This window comes from Staurois parvus, unplaced genomic scaffold (assembly GCF_062004578.1).
Source record: "Staurois parvus isolate SC_StPar_1 unplaced genomic scaffold, SC_StPar_1.0 ptg001387l, whole genome shotgun sequence".
Lineage (NCBI taxonomy): Eukaryota > Metazoa > Chordata > Amphibia > Anura > Ranidae > Staurois > Staurois parvus.
Window position 1 is genome coordinate 253,714 of NW_028319183.1, and position 23,360 is coordinate 277,073.

General features: G+C 45.6%; 1 protein-coding gene across 1 annotated transcript in view; it reads left to right on the forward strand.

Moving 5' to 3' along the window:
* The window catches only part of TBCD (tubulin folding cofactor D), a gene marked incomplete at its 5' end in the record, with an annotated part of 278,426 nt that overhangs the window by 221,901 nt on the left and 33,165 nt on the right, over positions 1 to 23,360 (forward strand). The window contains 6 exons of the mRNA XM_089661798.1: positions 656 to 774; positions 3,571 to 3,662; positions 6,123 to 6,263; positions 15,004 to 15,087; positions 19,508 to 19,666; positions 20,365 to 20,503. Coding sequence (XP_089517924.1) covers positions 656 to 774; positions 3,571 to 3,662; positions 6,123 to 6,263; positions 15,004 to 15,087; positions 19,508 to 19,666; positions 20,365 to 20,503 — 734 coding nt within the window. The remainder of the gene's footprint in view (positions 1 to 655; positions 775 to 3,570; positions 3,663 to 6,122; positions 6,264 to 15,003; positions 15,088 to 19,507; positions 19,667 to 20,364; positions 20,504 to 23,360) is intronic.

Sequence of the window (23,360 nt, forward strand, 5' to 3'; positions counted from 1 at the left end):
CCAATGGATTTGTTTTTCTGTCCATCCTGTCCTGATTGTTACACAGGTCTGCCACACAGCACAGTCATGTGTAGGAGGGCAGGGGACTTGATTACTCTACTGCAGTTCAGTAACAAATACAGGCCTTGTCTCTCCCCCAGCATGGACTGTGAGGGGGCGGCAGCAGATTAGCTCATCTCTCTGTCATTCTGCTCTCTCCTCCTATCAGCAAGATCCTTTTTTCAGGCACTGCCTGTTTCAGAGTTGACAACACTCTGTCCCTGTCAGATGTGCTTCTGCGTTGTCACCTTGTCACGCGGCATCTGATGGAGGCTATGTATAAACAGCTATGCCACCACCGCCACTCATTGTGCAGACACGGTGTGCCATTGGCACCAGCCGGCCCTGAGCGATGACATGACCTATGAACAGTCATATGGAGACTTGTGGCGTCTCTTGTGCATGGACAGATTTGATATTTTCTTCCAGTTCTTTTATCCTTTGTGCAGTTAGTCCCTGGCCGTATACCACCCATGACAGTAACGGGGTGGTAGCTGGTCACGCAGGGAACATACAGTGTGGATGTTAGAAGGGAAGATCACGTGTCCTTGTTTCAGTGTCTGTACCATGGCAGTTGTGTGATCAGTGGGGTAATCTCCAGATCTTCTCTACACAGATGACATACTGCAGTATTACATCGGGCAGCTCCAGAGTTCGGTAGAGATGAGCCGCTGTGGATTCTCCCTGGCATTGGGTGCCCTGCCACGGTTCATGCTGAAGGGCAAGCTTCAACAGGTATGAGCAATGTCTGCACAGTGCCAGAGGGGCCCCGGGACTGGTGTCCTGCCAGGACCTTCTGCCACCTCCCTGAGTACTCAGAGGATATAGAAACTGTGACTCTGCACTAATTATCTGCATGCAAATGAGATACTAATACTAGTCATATGGCATAAGCACATTTCCTGCTGTCTCACCAACACATAGGCAATGTATAGGGGGAGAGCCCTGGGGTATGTCCTTGTCATGGACTGCTCACACAGCAGATATTATCTGGTATCTGTGTGCCAAGGAAGCCTGAGCAATCTGTGACCTCGACTTTTAGGTGAATACCAGCATGTTATTAACTATGTCTTACTGTTCACCAATCTAATCTAAGGGACATTCTTCCCACTGACCACCAATGTAAGGAGCATTCTTCACACTGACCCCCAATGTAAGGGACATTCTTCCCACTGACCACCAATGTAAGGGACATTCTTCCCACTGACCACCAATGTAAGGGACATTCTTCCCACTGACCCCCAATGTAAGGGACATTCTTCCCACTGATCACCAATGTAAGGAGCATTCTTCCCACTGATCACCAATGTAAGGAGCATTCTTCCCACTGACCACCAATGTAAGGAGCATTCTTCCCACTGATCACCAATGTAAGGGACATTCTTCCCACTGATCACCAATGTAAGGGACATTCTTCCCACTGATCACCAATGTAAGGGACATTCTTCCCACTGATCACCAATGTAAGGAGCATTCTTCCCACTGACCACCAATGTAAGGGGCATTCTTCCCACTGATCCCCAATGTAAGGGACATTCTTCCCACTGACCACCAATGTAAGGGACATTCTTCCCACTGACCACCAATGTAAGGGACATTCTTCCCACTGACCCCCAATGTAAGGGGCATTCTTCCCACTGACCACCAATGTAAGGAACATTCTTCCCACTGACCCCAATGTAAGGAACATTCTTCCCACTGACCCCAATGTAAGGAACATTCTTCCCACTGACCCCAATGTAAGGGGCATTCTTCCCACTGATCACCAATGTAAGGGACATTTTTCCCACTGATCACCAATGTAAGGGACATTCTTCCCACCGACCACCAATGTAAGGGACATTCTTCCCACCGACCACCAATGTAAGGGACATTCTTCCCACTGACCACCAATGTAAGGGACATTCTTCCCACTGACCACCAATGTAAGGGACATTCTTCCCACTGATCACCATTGTAAGGGACATTCTTCCCACTGATCACCAATGTAAGGGACATTCTTCCCACTTACCCCCAATGTAAGGGACATTCTTCCCACTTACCACCAATGTAAGGGACATTCTTCCCACTGACCGCCAATGTAAGGGACATTCTTCTCTTTGATCACCAATGTAAGGGACATTCTTCCCACTGATAATCAATGTAAGGAACATTCTTCCCACTGACCACCAATGTAAGGAACATTCTTCCCACTGATCACCAATGTAAGGGACATTCTTCCCACTGACCACCAATGTAAGGAACATTCTTCCCACTGATCACCAATGTAAGGGACATTCTTCCCACTGATAATCAATGTAAGGAACATTCTTCCCACTGACCACCAATGTAAGGGACATTCTTCCCACTGACCCCCAATGTAAGGGACATTCTTCCCACTGACCCCCAATGTAAGGGGCATTCTTCCCACTGATCACCAATGTAAGGGACATTCTTCCCACTGATCACCAATGTAAGGGACATTCTTCCCACTGACCCCCAATGTAAGGAGCATTCTTCCCACTGACCACCAATGTAAGGGACATTCTTCCCACTGACCACCAATGTAAGGGACATTCTTCCCTCTGATCCCCAATGTAAGGGACATTCTTCCCACTGACCACCAATGTAAGGGACATTCTTCCCACTGACCCCCAATGTAAGGGACATTCTTCCCACTGATCACCAATGTAAGGGACATTCTTCCCACTGACCCCCAATGTAAGGATCATTCTTCCCACTGACCACCAATGTAAGGGACATTCTTCCCACTGACCACCAATGTAAGGGACATTCTTCCCACTGACCCCCAATGTAAGGGACATTCTTCCCACTGACCACCAATGTAAGGGACATTCTTCCCACTGACCCCCAATGTAAAGGACATTCTTTCCACTGACCCCCAATGTAAGGGACATTCTTCCCACTGACCCCCAATGTAAGGGACATTCTTCCCACTGACCCCCAATGTAAGGGACATTCTTCCCACTGACCCCCAATGTAAGGGACATTCTTCCCACTGATCACCAATGTAAGGGACATTCTTCCCACTGATCACCAATGTAAGGGACATTCTTCCCACTGATCACCAATGTAAGGAGCATTCTTCCCACTGATCACCAATGTAAGGGACATTCTTCCCACTGATCACCAATGTAAGGGGCATTCTTCCCACTGATCACCAATGTAAGGGGCATTCTTCCCACTGATCACCAATTTAAGGGACATTCTTCCTACTGACCATCAATGTAAGGGACATTTGTGCTCAATGTGGGTTTTAGGAGCCCTACAAATTTTTAGGATGAATAAAGGCTACTCTAGATGTTGTAGGTCAGGTGATGTGTGTGCTTCCAACCAACCACAATAAAGATTAGTTATGGACTCGAAACAAATCTTTATTGTGGTTGGTTTAAATGTATAATTGATTAGGGACTCCCAGGTCACTAGTTTATAGACCTTTAGGTTGTTTTCCTTTTGTTTATGATGTGTGTGGTTACAGACCAGCTGTGGAGCGCAGAATCTCTAATCTCAGATCTTATGTTTTTCTGGAAGGTCCTGGAAGGCCTGCAGAAGGTCACCTGCATCTCTCCGAAGGATGTCGGCTTTGCTGAAGCCAGAAGAGACGCCCTGAAGGCCCTATATCTGTATGTAATTTATTCTGCGAGATGCTTTAATCTGAAAAGATTGTTTTTATCCCCGGCGGGTATGTTTTGTTATGAAGATTGTATGGATATGGCAATGTAATGTGCCTGCAGGTACAATGATTCTTCCATTTTCTCTCAGTAAGCACCTACATGTATGGACATTTTTATTACATGATGGGATTTGTGTTCCCCGTCATTTCTCCGCCAGCTTTTTTTTTTTTTTTTTTAACCTTTCCCCCATAATGGACGGTGGCAAAATCTTCACCACATACAAGATGGAGGGGAACCTGCTCAGTCATTGTTTGCTTCATAAAGCTCTCAGGATTGGAAGTTTCTGAAGGAAGGTCTGTACTGACTTATCTCAGTCTTCCATTCTGCCGTAGAGAAACACGAGAGAAAAAAATGATTTCTTCCTTCAGACACTTTTGCTCCGAAGGACTCATGCAAGCTTAAAGAGGTTGTATAAATCAGACATGAAATATGAAGAAAGCATATCCCTGTATAGTGTGTACTTGTCTCCATCCAGAGCAATAAGTGTCATTTCTGTCTGCTTCCTCCTTCCTCTGCTATCAGCATGAATCACTTACGAAGTTTTCCTGACACCAACAGAAAAATGTTGACAGTGGGGGTGCTCCAGCAGATTGAGAGCCTCAGCTCTGTTCCTGTGTGCTGTGTGAAGGGGGGCGTGTTCCTTCTCTCCAATCAGCTCTCAGAGCTCTCCTTGCTGAGCTGTGCAGTGTGTAATGTCTGCTCTCTGCCCCCCTTTTTTCCAGAACTCTCAGACAAGCTTTAAAAATTCTCACTTTGTACGGATGTAGAGGGGAGATCGGAGTACATAAACATACCAATCATTAGGTGTGGTGGCTGCATTCGTTTTTCTTTTTTTTTTCCCACGTTTTTTCACCTGCTGATCTGACCAGTAACACACTTCCTGTATTAGATCGCCCCCACTCTGGATGATGGAGCACAGGGGACATTTTTGGGCAGCAGAATGGGCAGTCTAGGGGAAGGGGAGTGTTAGACTAGCAGATTTAAATACACTATACAAATTGAAGCCAAACTCCGCTTACCTTGCTTTTCGTATGCTCAGTCATTTTTTTGTTATCTGTTCAGCTCAGGATCGATTTGATTGATTGCTGAAGAAGAGTTCCGTTTTTATAGCTGCTTTATGTTCACTTGCAGAGGTCGTCGTGCGCTCTTCCCCAGAGGATTGCAGATTTGCGCAAAGCCGCTCTGTCTGCAGACACAGAAGCAGCACAGAAAGACTGCGGCTAAAGCGGACATCTGCTCTGCCAACAACACCTTTTCAGTGACAGTTGGTCATAGTCAATAAAGTTGTTTTTTTTTTGTTTTTTTTTCTTTAATTGATTGCTGTAAATAAATAAAAGCCATTTTTTTCCTATTTCCTCCACTTAAAGACCTGGCCTTATCTGACACTTTTTGTAAAAATCAGCTTTTTTTTGCTAGAAAATTGCTTAGGACCCCCAAACATTATATATTTGTAGCAGAGACCCTGGACAAATGGTGGGTTTTGAAATTTTTTTATGTTGCATGGTATATGCGCAGCAGTTTTTGAAACGCAAATATTTTGTAAAAAATACCCTCCGTTGAATTTTAATGCACACAAACACAATATAATACCCAATATTTTTATTAAAATATAAACGATGGTGTTACGCCGAGTAAATAGATGCCTACCATGTCATGCTTTAAAATTTCCAGGGAAAAAAAACACTTGCTTTTTTATAAAAAAAAAAAAAAGCTAGTAACGGCTTGCTTACATCAGACCAAACCCAGAAGTAATGAAATCTTCGTTGCTCTCAGTTTCTGACAACACACAGCGGAACAACATCTGTTCCTCTCACTGTGTCAGGGGAAGCTGATGCCAGCTGTCACATCCTTACCAGGCTCCCCATTGGGACGGGAGAGCCCAGTAAAGAGAGTGGGGGAACTCCTACCGCCTGTAAAAGTGATCCAGTGGCTGTAAAGCTGCTAGGATCACTTTTATGTGATAGGGAATCGCCGGCTGTAAAGAACAATATCGGGATCATGACAGTAGCTGCAACCCAAGACCGTTTATAAAAGGCCTACAGACTGGAAGTGGTTAATATGACTTTCTCTGAGTCCTGTGATGTATGGATAGGAAATCAGGATTTTATGTACCTGTAAAATCCTTTTCTTGGAGTACATCACAAGACGTAGAGATCCCTTCCATTTTGTCTTTTCCTCATTGATTGCCACAAAACTGAGACATACCTGAACTGGGAGAGGTTATGCCATGGCGGAGATTCCTGCCTTTCTGTGGCCTGATGGTGGTCATGAATATGAAGTCATCTGTGTCCTGTGATGATGTACTTCACACAAAGGATTTTACAGGACAACCAAAAATCCTAATTTGCACATCCTAACAGGAAACATTTTCTCTGACATATATTAACTCTTCCTCCGTCTGCTTTCCAGGGTCTGTCAGAGTGTGGGGGTCAGCGCCGATGGCTCACAGAACGACGTATTGTGCGCAGACAACGTACCCCTCGTCTACAACACACTATTGGACAGCATGAACGACTACACCACCGACAGCCGGGGGGATGTGGGGGCATGGTAAGAGACTTCAAATCACCAGAAAGGGGTTTTCTTTGTTGCATTTATTTGGGTACATAATTACTGGAATCGCATGAATAGGAGGAATGACTCCAAATTAACAATTTATTATTTATTACAGGTCCTTGTATAGTGCCATCAATTTATGCAGCTATATATATATATATATATATATATATATATATATATATATATATATATATATATAAATATATATATATAATTTTTTATTTTTTTTTCACTTTATTTTAGTTGTGCCCCCCCCCAAGGTCTCTGAAAGTGCATTCTCTGACCCATGAACCAGTCTGATGCAGACAGTTGATGTAAGGGGGCGCTCTGATGGCGAGAATTGATCAGATGTAAGGGGACACGGATGGGGAAAGTTGATGTAAGGAGGCACTCTGATGGGAACAACTGATGTAAAGGAGCACTTTTATGAGGACCCTGATGTAAGGGGGTACTCTAATGAGGATCACTGATCATATGTAAGGGGACACTTAATGTAAAGGGGCACTCTGATGCGGATAACTGATGTAAGGGGGCATTCTGATGGGAGCAACTGATGTAAGGGGGCACTCTGATGTGGACACCTGATGTAAGAAGGCACTTTGATGAGGACCCTGATGTAAGGGGGTACTCTGATGAGGATAACTGATCATATGTAAGGGGACACTTGATGTAAAGGGGGACTCTGATGTAAAGGGGCACTCTGATGCGGATAACTGATGTAAGGGGGCATTCTGATGGGAGCAACTGATGTAAGGGGGCACTCTGATGTGGACACCTGATGTAAGGGGGCACTCTGATGAGGATAACTGATCATATATAAGGGAAAACTGATGGGGACAGTTGATGTAAAGGAGGACTCTGACTCTGGTGTATGAAGGCACTTTGATGGTGACACCAGATTTAAGGGGGCACTCTGATGGGTACACCTGATGTAAGGGGGCACTCTGATGGGTACACCTGATGTAAGGGGGCACTCTGATGGGGACTCTGATGTAAGGGGGGCATTCTGATGGGGACACCTGATGTAAGGGGGCACTCTGATGGGGACACCTGATGTAAGGGGGCTCTCTGATGGGGACACCTGATGTAAGGGGGCTCTCTGATGGGGACACCTGATGTAAGGGTGCACTCTGATGGGGACTATGATGTAAGTAGGCACTCTGATGGGGACTCTGATGTAAGGGGGCTCCTGCAGACTCTGACGAATTTTCAGTGCTAAAACTTCAGGCTAGTTGTTAGGAAACGACTCCAGCAAAGTCTGTCTGACAGTGGAAATGACAGTGACATCGGAGATAGGGATTTTAGCAGAAGCACAGGGATACGGATTTTCGAAGGGTGGACCCGGATGGACCGCTCACCTTTCATGGTCCCAACTTGGCCCCTATCTGCTCAGGGCCCTATAGGGCCACTAGGGAAATATGTCCTCCACAGGAGGTGAGATATTTTCCTATTCACAACTTGAATCCTCTTTCATACAACTCATGAACATGCCTGGAGAGATAGCAATAGACTGCACTGCGCTGTACATTAAATCTCAGTACTTTGTCAGGTAACTGAAATCCTACTCTTTTCTCATACACATTTGTGTCTAAGTAGCATTTTTGTTTCAGAAATTGCAGTGTATCTGCTTAGAAAAGAAAACGCCTTTCCTTAGTATTTCTGGGGAATTGTGAATAAGCACAATAGCAGTTCTTTGATGTCCTCATATAGTACCAACTTTGCGGCTGCACAATGCCCCAGCATATGCTTTTCTTTTCTTTGCATACTTATATTTACTCACAAGAGGGCAGCATTGCTCCGTCTACAATTTTGCTTTGTGTTATACTGCAGGAAGGTTTGTTGTCCATTTTATGCTCTTTCATTATCCCCCAGCAGTCCAACAAGTCTTTCAAACCATGTATGAGCAGGTGGGAAAACTGGTGCAAATTTTATTAAGTCTTTTTTAAAGTTCTGTTGATTTATATCAATTTTTGTTGTTTTTTTTTTTTCAATGAATTGCAACGTCAGAACAGGACATACATCTTTTGTGTATTTATATGTTATCACTGCAGTTAGGACAGTGGACAGAGCCATGCAAAGCATTCTTTTATACTCTCCTGGGCAACTGTACATCCACTGCTTGTGCAGATTGGATACAGATGTTTCAGGCTCGATAACCCCCATCAGTGCAGGATGTGCACATTATGGGGGTTGATTTATTAAAACTGGAGATTGCACAATCTGGTGCAGGTCTGCATAGAGACCAATCAGCTTCCGGGTTAACTGAACAAGCTGAAGTTAGAAGCTGATTGGCTCCTATGCAGAACTGCACCAGATTTTGCACTCTCCAATTTTAGTAAATCAGCCCCTTTGACTAACTGAAGAGAGCGTACAAAGCAAACAGACCATAAAATCACAAAGATGTTGGTGAGGTGGGGAAGATAGGATCTCAAGAAGAAGGGTGAGATGGAAGGGGGTCTCCTGCGTGATGCAACGTATGTTTGTATATGGTATTGGAACAAACAGATTTGTTTTCTGTACAAGTTCCTGTTTCTTTGCTCATAAAAAGTTCAGAATTTAAAGAAGTATGGGATAGGCCAAATAATTCCCAAATATTACCATAATCATGAATCGGCTGGTATTTCTTTCCTCTGTCCTTTTTTGTTTTTACAGCCGGGGCATTTCTTCTCACGTAGGTCCCTATAACGGTCCGTTTGCTGTTCGAAAGTTTACATCTTCATCAGTCCCCCCTTCTTCACAGGAAGATGTGGCCACACCGACTGAACAGGCAAACACCTGAACAGCAAAATAGTTCAGGAACTGTGCTATCTCTGTGCATAGTGGAAAATACATTAGTGGTGTGGATGTGGACATGGCTAGATCTAGGGGGCGGTGTTGGGGAGGGCTGTGCCCCCCCCCCCCCCCAGATTTCAGTTGTGCCTCCCATCCTCTTTGAAAGTTTGTGCCTGTTGGGCTCTTCACATCCCCGTACTGCTTACAGTCTCAGTACAGGCAGCACAGCTCCTCTCTCCTCTTCTCACACAACACACAGTTTAGATCGATTTTCTTAGACACCCTCTATGCTGCACAGCCGTTTTTGTTTGGGAACTTCACATGTCAGAACTGCAGCATAGCAGGCAGCTACACAGTGTGCAGATAGAGGTGGTGTGTAAGAGAATCAATCTGAGCTGTGTGAGAGGAGGGGGAGAGCAGACAGCCCAGAGCCAACATCAATCACAGGAGAAGGAAAGGAGGAGGATCCAGACTCCAGACACAACACACAGCTCAGATCGATTTTCTTAGACACCCTCTATGCTGCACAGCCGTTTTTGTTTGGGAACTTCACATGTCAGAACTGCAGCATAGCAGGCAGCTACACAGTGTGCAGATAGAGGTGGTCTGTAAGAGAATCAATCTGAGCTGTGTGAGAGGAGGGGGAGAGCAGACAGTCCAGAGCCAACATCAATCACAGGAGAAGGAAAGGAGGAGGATCCAGACTAGCTTGTCCGCATAAGAATCCTGAGAAGACTGTAGCCCCCTCCAACGGGTATTTACTTTGCTTTTAACAGAATGGGAGCACTTCTCAGAGGGCTAGAAAGATTTTTATGTGTTAGCAGCTCACAGGGAATAGGATGAAGCTAAAAAATAGGAAACCCATATATCTCTTTTAAACAAAATGAACATTTATACTTGCCTACGTGGATCTAGCATTAGTCCGATGCTCCAGCTGTCTCCGCTGCCTCTAGACCAAGAACTGAGCAATCAAACATTGCTGATCACTTGGTTCTCAGTCTTCAGTGAGCAGAGAGCCAGAGACTGTCATTCCCTGGCTCTCTGCTCTGTCTCTCCAGTGCTAACTGGAGCACTGGGCTGTGGAGGGGGCAGGAGAAATTGGCTCTGTCTCCCAGTAGCTTGCTGAAAAGCTGAGCCAGCCGCCGGTCCAGGAATCTGGGTGGATCCTGACATTAGAGTTGGCATCTCTTCAGATCCTTAATCAGTGATGTCAGCTGACAGCGGACTTTAGCCTGCTATTGGCTGAATATGGGTCACAGGAGTACAGAACTAAATTCAGTTCTCTAACCCAGACGAGAAGTAGGACCAATTGAACTTTGGTCCTACTTCACCTTTAACCTCTTCAAAACCACCTGCTCTCATTGCGCATCGCTGGCCTGTTTTGGGCACAGGGCACATGCACGCACCCCCGCTCACTGACTCCCACTGTGATTGTACACAGAGGACTTTTCTCAGCAGGTCCCAGCCAATGATTCATGGATGGGACCTGCTGATCGACTGTGTCCAATCGCAGCCCAGCACCCTGTGTTGACAGTTTTTTGTGTTTTTTTTTCTTTTGTTTTTAGAGGACCTGCCATTGCTTATTTCTATTACAAGGGATGTTTACATTCCTTGTAATAGGAATAAAAGTGATCAAAAAAACTAAATTAAAGGGACAGTGTAAAAAAAATAAAATATTTTTTTAAAGTGCACCCATCCCACCGTGCTCGTGTGCAGAAGTGAATGCATACGTAAATTGTGCACGCATATTTAATGGTGTTTGTAGCACGTGTGACGTATCGCGGCGATCGTTAGAGCAATAATTCTATTGCTAGACCTCCTCTTTAACTCTATGAAGGTAACCTGGAAAAATTTTAAAGCGTTGCCTGTGGAAACCATAGTTTGTCATCATTCCACAAGTGTGCACAATTTTAAAGCGTGACATGTTAGGTATCTATTTACTCGCTGTAACATCATTTTTCATATTTTAAAAAAAATTCGGTATATATCTTTTTTTTTTTTTTTTTTTTTTTTTTTTTTTTTTTTTTAATTCACTAAAGTGTATTTTTTCCCCAAAAAAATTGCGTTTGAAAAACCGCTGTGCAAATACCATGTGACATAAAAAATTGCACTGATTGCCATTTCATTCTCTAACATCTTTTCTAAAAAAAATATAAATACAGTATCTCCCAGAAGTGAGTCCCCCCCTCACATTTTTGTAAATATTTGATTCTATCTTTTCATGTGACAACACTGAAGAAATGACACTTTGCTACAATGTGACGTAGTCAGTGTACAGTTTGTATAACATGGAAATTTGCTGTCCCCTGAAAATAACTCAACACACCGCCATTAATGTCTAAACCGCTGGCAACAAAAGTGAGCCCACCCCTAAGTGACAAGGTCCAAACTGAGCCCAATTAGCCATTTTCCCTCCCCGGTGTCATATAACTCGTTAATGTCACAAGGTCTCAGGTGTGAATGGGGAGCAGGTGGGTTACATTTGGTGTTATCGCTTTCACTCTCTCATACTGGTCACTGGAAGTTCAACATGGCACCTCATGGCAAAGAACTCTCTGAGGATCTGAAAAAAAGAATTGTTGCTCTACATAAAGATGGCCTAGACTATAAGAAGATTGCCAAGACCCTGAAACTGAGCTGCAGCACGGTGGCCAAGACCATACAGCGGTTTAACAGGACAGGTTCCACTCAGAACAGGCCTAGCCGTGGTCGACCAAAGAAGTTGAGTGCACGTGTTCAGCGTCATATCCAGAGGTTGTCTTTGGGAAATAGACGTATGAGTGCTGCCAGCATTGCTGCAGAGGGTGAAGGGGTGGGGGGGTCAGCCTGTCAGAGCTCAGACCATACTCTGCACACTGCATTAAATTGGTCTGCATGGCTGTCGTCCCAGAAGGAAGCCTCTTCTAAAGATGATACACAAGAAAGACCGCAAACAGTTTGCTGAAGACAAGCAGACTAAGGACATGGATTACTGGAACCATGTCCTGTGGTCTGATGACACCAAGAGAAACTGATTGGGTTCAGATGGTGTCAGGTGTGTGTGGTGGCAACCAGGTGAGGAGTACAAAGACAAGTGTGTCTTGCCTACAGTCAAGCATGGTGGTGGGGGTGTCATGGTCTGGGGCCCCATGGTGGTGGGGGTGTCATGGTCTGGGGCCCCATGGTGGTGGGAGTGTCATGGTCTGGGGCTGCATGAGTGCTGCCGGCACTGGGGAGCTACAGTTCATTGAGGGAACCATGAATGCCAACATGTACTGTGACATACTGAAGCAGAGCATGATCCCCTCCCTTCAGAGACTGGGCCGCAGGGCAATATTCCAACATAACGACCCCAAACACACCTCCAAGACCACCACTGCCTGGCTAAAGAAGTTGAGGGTAAAGGTGATGGACTGGCCAAACATGTCTCTAGACCTAAACCCTATTGAGCATCTGTGGGGCATCCTCAAATGGGAGGTGGAGGAGCGCAAGGTCTCTAACATCCACCAGCTCCGTGATGTTGTCATGGAGGAGTGGAAGAGGACTCCAGTGGCAACCTGTGATGCTCTGGTGACCTCCATGCCAAAGAGGATTAAGGCAGTGCTGGAAAATAATGGCGGACACACAATATTGACACTTTGGGCCCAATTTGGACCTTGTCACTTAGGGGTGGACTCACTTTTGTTGCCAGCGGTTTAGACATGAATGGCGGTGTGTTGAGTTATTTTGAGGGGACAGCAAATTTCCATGTTATACAAGCCGTACACTGACTACGTCACATTGTAGCAAAGTGTCATTTCTTCAGTGTTGTCACATGGAAAGAGAGAATCAAATATTTACAAACATGTGAGGGGGGACTCCCTTCTGGGAGACACTGTGTATATTATTTGGGGATTATAAGTATTTTTCTAGCAAAAATTACTGATTTAAACTTGTAAACAAAACGTCATAGAAAATGCTTGGTGTTCAAGTGAGTAAGAGCTGCTAAAAATATAGCTTTGTCCGTGGAATGCTGCCCCAAGGCGGATGTCTAGGTGACGGAATGCCGCAGAACGGGGCACATGGGCTGCATGGCGGTGGCACACCCTAGGCGTGCTGCAAGGTCTGAGGATTGGAGTCACTTGTTTACCTTTTAATGTGCTCCAATTTCGGAATGAAAGGCTAAATGGGCCGGGGACATCGGAATTACACAACCGTCCCTTTTGTTTTCATAAATAGACATCTGTTTTCTCAATTCTCCACTTTTCAAAGTCATCCTGACTTATTAAAAATAGGCGACGGCTTGGATTGCACAGAAATGACTGCTGCTCCTTTATTAACTCTTCCTGTTTCTGGCAGAGCTGGTTATATCATTTGGGAATTTCTGCCATTTTGTCCGTTTTTGTTGTAAGCATATCTAACCCCAATAATGGAACGTCATATGTTGCAGCTTAGTGGTCCTTAGATGTGGTGACTGCATCTGGTGATCCTGTCAGTAATACACTTCCTGTCCCAGGGTGACAACACTCACTCGTCCTACTGTTGTAGGACAATGGCAATGGAACAGGACTATTGGGAACTCCCTATACCCCTATACATAACACAGGTGGGTGGAGCCCTGCTGTCCTTAGAACAATAGAACTGACTGGCCTCATTGGGCAGCACAGTCGATAAATGGTTAGCACTTCCGCCTGGCAGTACTCGGGTCGTTGGTTTGAATCCCAACCACGGAACCACCTGCCTGGAGTTTACATGTTCTCTCTGTGCCTGTGTGGGTTTCCTCCTGGTACTCCAGTTTCCTCCCAAACTCCAGTCTCCTCCAAAGACATGCTGGTAGGTGAATTGGCTCCTGTCTAAATTGTCCCTAGTATGTGTATGTATGAATGTGAGTTAGGGACCTTAGATTGTACGCCCCTTGAGGGTCAGGGACCTTAGATTGTACGCCCCTTGAGGGTTAGGGACCTTAGATTGTACGCCCCTTGAGGGTTAGGGACCTTAGATTGTACGCCCCTTGAGGGTTAGGGACCTTAGATTGTACGCCCCTTGAGGGTTAGGGACCTTAGATTGTACGCCCCTTGAGGGTTAGGGACCTTAGATTGTACGCCCCTTGAGGGTTAGGGACCTTAGATTGTACGCCCCTTGAGGGTTAGGGACCTTAGATTGTACGCCCCTTGAGGGTTAGGGACCTTAGATTGTACGCCCCTTGAGGGTTAGGGACCTTAGATTGTACGCCCCTTGAGGGTTAGGGACCTTAGATTGTACGCCCCTTGAGGGTTAGGGACCTTAGATTGTACGCCCCTTGAGGGTTAGGGACCTTAGATTGTACGCCCCTTGAGGGTTAGGGACCTTAGATTGTACGCCCCTTGAGGGTTAGGGACTGATGTGAATGTACGATATATGTGTAAAGCGCTGCGTAAATTGCCGGAGTTATGTAAGTACCTGAAATAATTCACATGGGCATACTGATCCATACGCCTGTGCACAGGGTCATCTTCAGGCACCCGGGATGCACAATTGTTCCATGCAGGCAGCCTACTGAAATCAATGGCAGACTGCACAGACCCCCACGCACATCCCGGAGCGTGCAGGTGTCATGAATAGGTCAGGATTCAGTCTGTCTGCATCCTAATCCATGCATCAGCCCCACACAGGAGTGCACTCCGGGATTCTCGTGCAGGTTTGCAATTTTGTATTGAAGTAAAAGGGACGCGATTTTGTATTGAAGTAAAAGGGATGCGATTTTATTACAAGGTCTCAGGTGTGAATGGGGAGCAGATGTGTTAAATGTTTTATATATATATATCAGAGTTTTGATCTAGACATGAGATGTGCCGCTGTGTGATGCAGACGAAGCTAAACTGATACAAATGTAATGATAAGGTGTCTTTTGCTTTCTTTTCATATATAATTGCGTCTTTTGACATATAAATTGTGGTTATGGCAGTTTGCAGTCTGTGTCGGTTGATTTGCAGTCACTCACCTGTCACAATGCTATTTTCAGGGTGCGAGAAGCCGCTATGGGCAGCCTGATGGACATCACTTTTTTGCTGGTGGGGAGTGAGCCGGACTTCATAGGAGAAGACTTGTAAGTTATAGAACAACAGCCGTGTATGTGATGGGAAGATCTGGAAAACTGACATTTCCTTCCTTGTATCACATGCTCCTTGACTACAAAGTAAAACACTATTCAGGAAGCTCAATGGATGTTCCTAAAGCAGTATTAAAAGCAAACAGTTATTATATTATACCTGATGGTGGCTGCACTAGTCTTCTTTTTTAGGCTTTCTTATATTTTCATCTGGTGATCCAGCCAGCAAGTCTGTTGTTTTAAAAGAACAAGCTCTCCAGCAGATGTATCAGTTTACGGAGATAAGACAAACCATCTAACCCTGACAGGGGTGCTTGCCATGATCGTTTTTTATTTAATTATGTAAAACAAGGAAGAAAAACTGTTTGCTGTAACTAGTTACAAAATGTGAGCTGGAGTTTGGCTTCAGTTTGTTAGTGTATCTAAATCTGCTACTCCATCAAACACTCCCCCCCACCAGACTGACAATGCTGCTGTCCAAAAGTGTCTCTGTTGCTCTTTCATCCAGAGTGGAGGCGCTCTAATACAGGAGGTGTGTTACTGGCCAGTTCACCTTTGTTAGTGTATATAAATCTGCTACTCCATCTAACACTCCCCTCCCCCCAGGCTGACAATGCTGCTGTCCAAAGGTGTCTCTGTTTCTCTTTCATCCAGAGGGGGGGCGCTCTAATACAGGAGGTGTGTTACTTGTCAGATCACCAGGGAAAAACTAATGCAGCCACCACATCTAAGTCTTGGTAAGCTGCAATATACAGCGTAAAATAGGTATTGAACATTTCAACATTTTTCTCAGTAAATATATTTCTAAAGGTGTATTGACATGAAATTTTCACATGTCAGTAACAGCCCATGCAATCTATACATACAAAGAAACCAACACAAATATGTTCAGAAATTAAGTTATATGTAATAAAATAGAATGACACAGGGAAAAAGTATTGAACACATGAAGAAAGGGAGGTGCAAAAGGCACGGAAAGCCAAGACACCAGCTGAAATCCAACAGTAATTAGAAAGCAATCCTACCCCTTGTCCATGCAAATTAATATTAGCTGGTTCAGTCTCAACTGATGGCCTATAAAATAGTGTCTCATTACCAAGGTGTCACACAAGAAACATCTCATGATGGGTAAAAGCAAAGACCTTCACAACCTTATTGTTTCAAAAGATACTGATGGCATTGGTTACAGACGGATTTCTAAACTTCTGAATGTTCCAGTGAGCACTGTTAGGGCCACAATCCGGAAGTGGAAAGAACATTTCACCATAAACCGGCCACGACCAGGTGCTCCTCACAAGATTTTTGTCAGGAGTGAAAAGAATTCTAAGAAGAGTTGTCCAAGGACCAGTTGTGGAGAGAGCTTTGGAAAGACCTGGAATTAGCAGGTACAATTGTTTTAAAGAAAACAAGTAACAATAAGCCGTCATGGCCTGTGTGCACGTCACCACGCAAGACTCTATTGCTGAAGAAAAAGCATGTTGCAGGACGCTTAACGTTTGCTGCACAGCATTTAGACAAGCCTGTGAAATACTGGGAGAATGTCGTCTGGTCAGATGAGACCAAAATTGAACTCTGGATGCCATAATACACACCATGGTTGGAGGTCACATGGTAATGCACGTCATTCCAAAAGCACCATCCCAACTGTGAAGCATGGAGGTGGGAACATCATGGTGTGGGGCTGTTTTTCAGCATACGGTACTGGCAAACTTCATGTCATTGAAGGACGGATGAAAGGAGAAATGTACCAAGACATTCTTGATATAAATCTGCTGCCATCTACCAGTATGATGAAGATGAAATGAGACGGACATTTCAGTAAGACAACGATTACAAAGCCAAGGAAACTCTCAACTGGTTTCAAAGATAGAAAATAAAGCTGCTAGAATGGCCCAGCTAATCACATGACTTGAATCCGATAGAAAATCTGTGGAAAGAACTAAAGATCAGCGTTCATAGAAGAGGCCCACGGAACCTTCAAGATTTGAAGACTGTGTGGAAGAATGGGCCAAAATCACACCCAAACAATGCATGCCACTAGCTTTTCCATACAGGAGGCATCTTGACGCTGTCATTACCAACAAAGGATTTTGTACAAAGTAGTAAATACATTTCAGTTAGTGTGTTCAATACTTTTTCCCTGTGTCATTCCATTTTATTGCACATAACTGGACTTATTTGTTTTGGTTTCTTTGTATGTTTGGGTTGTTACTGACGTGGTGAAAAGTATTAATAGCACCTTTTAGAAGTATATTTTCCTGGAAAAATGGTGACGTGTTCAATACTTATTTTACCCGCTGTATATCAAAGCTTTTATTTAGTTTTTGCTTAGTGAAAAACTAAGTTCACACCTAAGCGTTTTCCGCAGCATTTTGCGAAACGCAGTACAGTCCATTTAACATGCTTTCCTATGGGACAGGTTCACATCTCCGCGATTTCATCCGATGTGTTTTTTGGCAAGGGTCAGGGACTTGTTGCGTTTTTGGTGCTATGGACCTCAATGGAAATGCTGCAGAAAAGCATGTAGTGAATTTTTTTTGATGCATTTTGCGTTTTAAATCTGCCTAGCAACAAAAAAAAAAAAAAAGGAAAAAATAAAAAGCAAACCGTAATGCAGAAACGAATCAAACGCAAACTGCATAAGTGTGAACCTAGTCTTAGATAAAGGATGAAAAGTTTAGGGTTTTGCTTTATTTATTTTCTAGAAAATGAAGAAAAGTTGATGCTGCAGAGCTCACAGTGTGCCTGATGTTTGGATAGGCAATGCAGACCAGATGGAGTTCGCCTACACTCATCGAACTCTATATCAAAGAACCAGCCACACACCAATGATGTCAAGGTTTTCATAACTTTATTGTTCCAGACATTCACACTGGAGCCCCGTTTGGGACCACCCCACTCTAAGAGGCGGGACTCCAGTGTGCTTGTTAAGAACAATAAAGTTTTATGAAAACGGTTTGCATTGTTGTCTGTGTCCCCACTGGGGAGATTCAGTCTCTCTACTTGTACCATTCCAAAATTGGATTTTCTTTCAGATTTCCTCGCACTACCTCTTTTGTATTTCTGGGACAGGAAGTAAAGGGAAATCTTGCTGTTGGGGACACAGGAGGAAACAAAGCCTAGGCAGTGTTTTTAACCATTCCCTGCTCTATTCAAAATTGAATGAAGCAGAAGAGTTTTTTTATGCCACATACCCCTGCCACTGCCTCTTTTTTTTTCTTAAATTCCTTTTCCTCTGGCCGGTCACATGGTGGTCTTATTCCACTCTTTACCGAGGTGGTTGGTGGTCTTCAGTACTGCAGAGTAGCACTGATGTCATGTTGTACCATAAGATGACCTACCTCCTGGGGTACGTCCATCACAACCTGGGCTCACAGTAAGTATATTGAATAATGTTGGCCTGTCAGGATTGTATGGAAGTGAACCCTTTGCCAACTCGGGGTTTCCCGGGGCGCAGTGTCTAAGTCCCAACCTGCTTCTTCACCTGGGCCCCTGATGGTAGGGATGGACTTGCAGCAGACTGGAACCAGGTCGTGGCCCCCAGGTACACCCAGCTGAAGATGCGGAGATCACTTGCTTGTGCAGAGTACAGGTGGCAGGAGACAGAAGAGGATCCAAGAAACAAGCTGAGGTCAGCGCATGTGGCAGGCAGGCAGAAACAGTAGATGAAGTTGGGGTCGGTACACGGAAAGTCAGACACAGAATACAAATAATATGCAGGGAAGCAGGAGCACAGAGGAACTAGGAAGCTGCTCAGGCAACACGAGCTGCAGTGAGCATGTCTATATATAGAGAAGCGGACTGGGAGGTGGACCAGAAAGAGATAGAAGGGGAAGGGATATACATTTACAGTAGAGAAGGCGACGCCCATAGGTGAACACAGAAGCCAGCAGCACATGTGAGTAGAACCGCAGGTCCAGAAAAATCACTGCAGCAAGGAGGTAAGAATTTCACAAGCAGGAAACTGCAGGCTAAAGCGTGACATGGCCGTCAGTCAGTCCAGAAGAGGAGTGGAGGTTATCGGCTCTGTGGGCGATTCACTTTAGACCAGGGGCGGACTGGCCATTTGGAAACTCGGGCACTGCCCGAGGGCCCGGGGTCAGTAGGGGGCCCCATGAGATGCCCCTGGTACCTTTTTCATAGGCTTTTTTGAGTTTGGGCAAGGACACAGGGGCCCCATGATCCCCTATTGCCCGGGGGCCCCATGAGTTGTCAGTCCGCCCCTGCTTTAGACCACGCTGGATGAGTCCAAGCAGCTTACCCTCCTGTTGTATGTTGCAGGGCTGCCCTTGAACTAGTTTTCTCAATCTGTTTATTGAACTCCAGCTTTGTGTCTTAGCTAAATTAAAATGATTCTGGCTCTTCCGAGCAAAGAGCTGATTGTCGTCTAATTGTTACTCGCTGGTCTCCCCTGCAGCTGCCGCAAAATGATGTGCACCATAGCTCAGCAGGCTGCGGAGAAGATTGACCGCTTCCGAGCTCATGCCGCCTCGGTGTTTCTCGACCTTCTTTACCAAGAGAACCCACCTGTGCCACACATCCCCCACCGGGAGGACCTGGAGCGGATATTCCCCAGGTAATCCTGTCATACATCAGATCCTTTGTCTAATATCTTGTATAGGGGACTAAAGCCCCGTACACACGGTGAGAATATCGGACAAAGGAACGGCCGTTTTGTTTTTGTTTGTTTTTTGCATGCTAGTCTTGTATCAAAAGTGAAAAGGTTACTAAAGTTATGAAAATTCTCGTACAACAGCATAAAAATTTGGAATGGATGTCATGTATTTGTATTGTGTTTTCGGACGAAAACTGTACTGACTAAACAAAAATCGCACGATCTGGTATTGTACAACAGAATTTATCGTGCTTGTTCGAGTAATATTGGACGATTTCTTGTACTATCGATCAGATTATCGTACAATCGCTTTGAAAGCGGCATTTTTCATACGATTTTCGGATCGTGTATGGGGCTTTACTTGGTTATCTGTCATGGAATCTAATCTCTAGTTATGATCTATTGATTGGTTGCTACAGACAACACCACCTGATCAAAAAAATTGAGCAAACTAATCAATGTTATTCACATTACCTGTCAGTGGTCATAATGTTATGGCTGATCTGTTGATGTTCATGTGGATCAATGTGCGAATCACTTCTCTGCTCCGTTGATTGGCCAGTGTACTGGTGAATTAGAAAGCTGTTTATCTTATATACTTTGTATATTAGCACAGTGTTGATCCTTCCTATAACTTTAGCTTCTTCCTTCTTCCCCAGATCTCAGGCAGATACTCTGAACTGGAATGCCCCATCGCAGGCCTTCCCTCGTATCACACAACTTCTGGGGCTACCTACATACAGATATTGTGTTCTGTTGGGATTGACGGTGTCTGTCGGAGGATTAACAGAGTCGACGGTGAGATTACAATTTTGTGATTCTATGCAATGTTCCTTCTCCTGGACATTACAAGTCTTTAATGCTCACAGAAAGCTGTTAGTCAGTAGGACATGGCCTGGTCTGTCCACTGCAGGCCCTTCGCCCTCTTATACTTCCCTTCTTCTGTAACACCTTACTGTGTGTCCATATCTTTATTATCCATTAATTGGGGGTGTGGCTTAATGTATATGTCATCCTCAGGGGTGGGGCCCTAGGTCTTCAGGGGGTGTGATCATTCAGGGGTGAGGCCCTAGGTCTTCAGGGGGTGTGATCATTCAGGGGTGGGGCCATATGTCTTCAGGGGGTGTGATCATTTAGGGGTGAGGCCCTAGGTATTCAGGGGGTGTGATCATTCAGGGGTGGGGCCCTAGGTCTTCAGGGGGTAAGATCATTCTGGGGTGGGGCCCTAGGTCTTCAGGGGGTATGATCATTCTGGGGTGGGGCCCTAGGTCTTCAGGGGGTATGATCATTCTGGGGTGGGGCCCTAGGTCTTCAGGGGGTATGATCATTCTGGGGTGGGGCCCTAGGTCTTCAGGGGGTATGATCATTTAGGGGTGAGGCCGTACGTCTTCAGGGGGTGTGATCATTTAGGCGTGGGACCCTAGGTCTTCAGGGGGTGTGACCATTCAGGGGTGGGGCCCTAGGTCTTCAGGGGGTATGATCATTCTGGGGTGGAGCCCTATGTCTTCAGGGGGTGTGATCATTTAGGGATGGGGCCCTATGTCTTCAGGGGGTGTGATCATTTAGGGATGAAGCCCTAGGTCTTCAGGGGGTGTGATCATTCAGGGGTGGGACCCTAGGTCTTCAGGGTGTGTGATCATTTAGGGGTGGGGCCCTAGGTCTTCAGGGGGTGTGATCATTCAGGGGTGGGGCCCTAGGTCTTCAGGGGGTGTGATCATTTAGGGGTGAGGCCGTACGTCTTCAGGGGATGTGATCATTCAGGGGTGGGGCCCTGAATGTTCAGGGGGTGTGATCATTTAGGTGTGGGGCCCTAGGTCTTCAGGGGGTGTGACCATTCAAGGGTGGGGCCCTAGGTCTTCAGGGGGTATGATCATTCTGGGGTGGGGCCCTATGTCTTCAGGGGGTGTGATCATTCTGGGGTGGGGCCCTATGTCTTCAGGGGGTGTGATCATTCAGGGGTGGGACCCTAGGTCTTCAGGGTGTGTGATCATTTAGGGGTGGGGCCCTAGGTCTTCAGGGGGTGTGATCATTCAGGGGTGGGGCCCTAGGTCTTCAGGGTGTGTGACCATTCAGGGGTGGGGCCCTAGGTCTTCAGGGGGTATGATCATTCTGGGGTGGAGCCCTATGTCTTCAGGGGGTGTGATCATTTAGGGATGGGGCCCTATGTCTTCAGGGGGTGTGATCATTTAGGGATGAAGCCCTAGGTCTTCAGGGGGTGTGATCATTCAGGGTTGGGGCCCTAGGTCTTCAGGGGGTGTGATCATTTAGGGGTGAGGTCGTACGTCTTCAGGGGATGTGATCATTCAGGGGTGGGGCCCTGAATGTTCAGGGGGTGTGATCATTTAGGTGTGGGGCATTAGGTCTTCAGGGGGTGTGACCATTCAGGGGTGGGGCCCTAGGTCTTCAGGGGGTATGATCATTCTGGGGTGGGGCCCTATGTCTTCAGGGGGTGTGATCATTCAGGGGTGGGACCCTAGGTCTTCAGGGTGTGTGATCATTTAGGGGTGGGGCCCTAGGTCTTCAGGGGGTGTGATCATTCAGGGGTGGGGCCCTAGGTCTTCAGGGTGTGTGATCATTTAGGGGTAGGGCCCTAGGTCTTCAGGGTGTGATCATTCAGGGGTGGGGCCCTATGTCTTCAGCAGGTGTGATCATTCAGGGGTGGGGCTCTAAGTCTTCAGGGGGTGTGATCATTCAGGGGTGGGGCCCTAGGTCTTCAGGGGGTGTGATCATTCAGGAGTGGGGCTCTACGTCTTCAGGGGGTGTGATCATTTTAGGAAGAGGCGGAGGAGGCAGACTGCTCTGTCAGCTGAAACAAGGGGATGATGATAATATATTCAGCTTGTGTCTCTGTTGTCCCTTTAAATAATTATAATAAAATAAGTTATTTCTGTGTAAAGGATCAGTTTAGACCAGGAACCTTTCCTGCGCACATTCGTGCTGCCTGCATGAGGGTGTCAGGAATGTGGGGACGCATGATCTTTTTTATCAGTGAGTGACGGGACGCAGAGGGTCCTGGTGAATTAGGTGTCACTGGTCCTTATCCTGATCAGGACATTCTGAACTGCATGTCCATCACTTAAATTGGAACTTCACTGTCTCAGTCATGGACTATTTGTATTCCTTATGCTGCCAGCATTTGTAAATAGATAGGAAATTTTATCATATTCACTTGTAAATTGTTTTCTTACATTTCTTCAGTTCCTTCCTGGTTTCCATGCCTAGGCAAATGATGTTATTATTATTATACAGGATTTATATTATATTATATGTCATACATCCCAGGAGGAGGAGGGATTTTCCCAGCCAAGCACACCCTCCTGCCTGCATGCCTGGACTAAGGGCAGATGGACTCCAGGAAGTAAATGCTACATGCATCATCTGCCCTTACGCACGATGGCCACAGCCAGAAATGTTGGGGGTTGCTTTTCAAAGTGATTTCTCAGCAAAATGAAGTATATAGTCATGGATGGATGGGGGAGTTTGCTTTGAATGATAAAAATGAATTAAATCGTGTTTTCGGTTTGTAGTGCTCAGATGCAGTGCAGTTCCACTTCAATGTCATACTAAAGCTTATTTTTTTTATTTTAAAATAAAATAGATGTTATACTTACCTGCACCGTCTTACCTGCACCACTGCTCCTCTTCTCCATGTGCC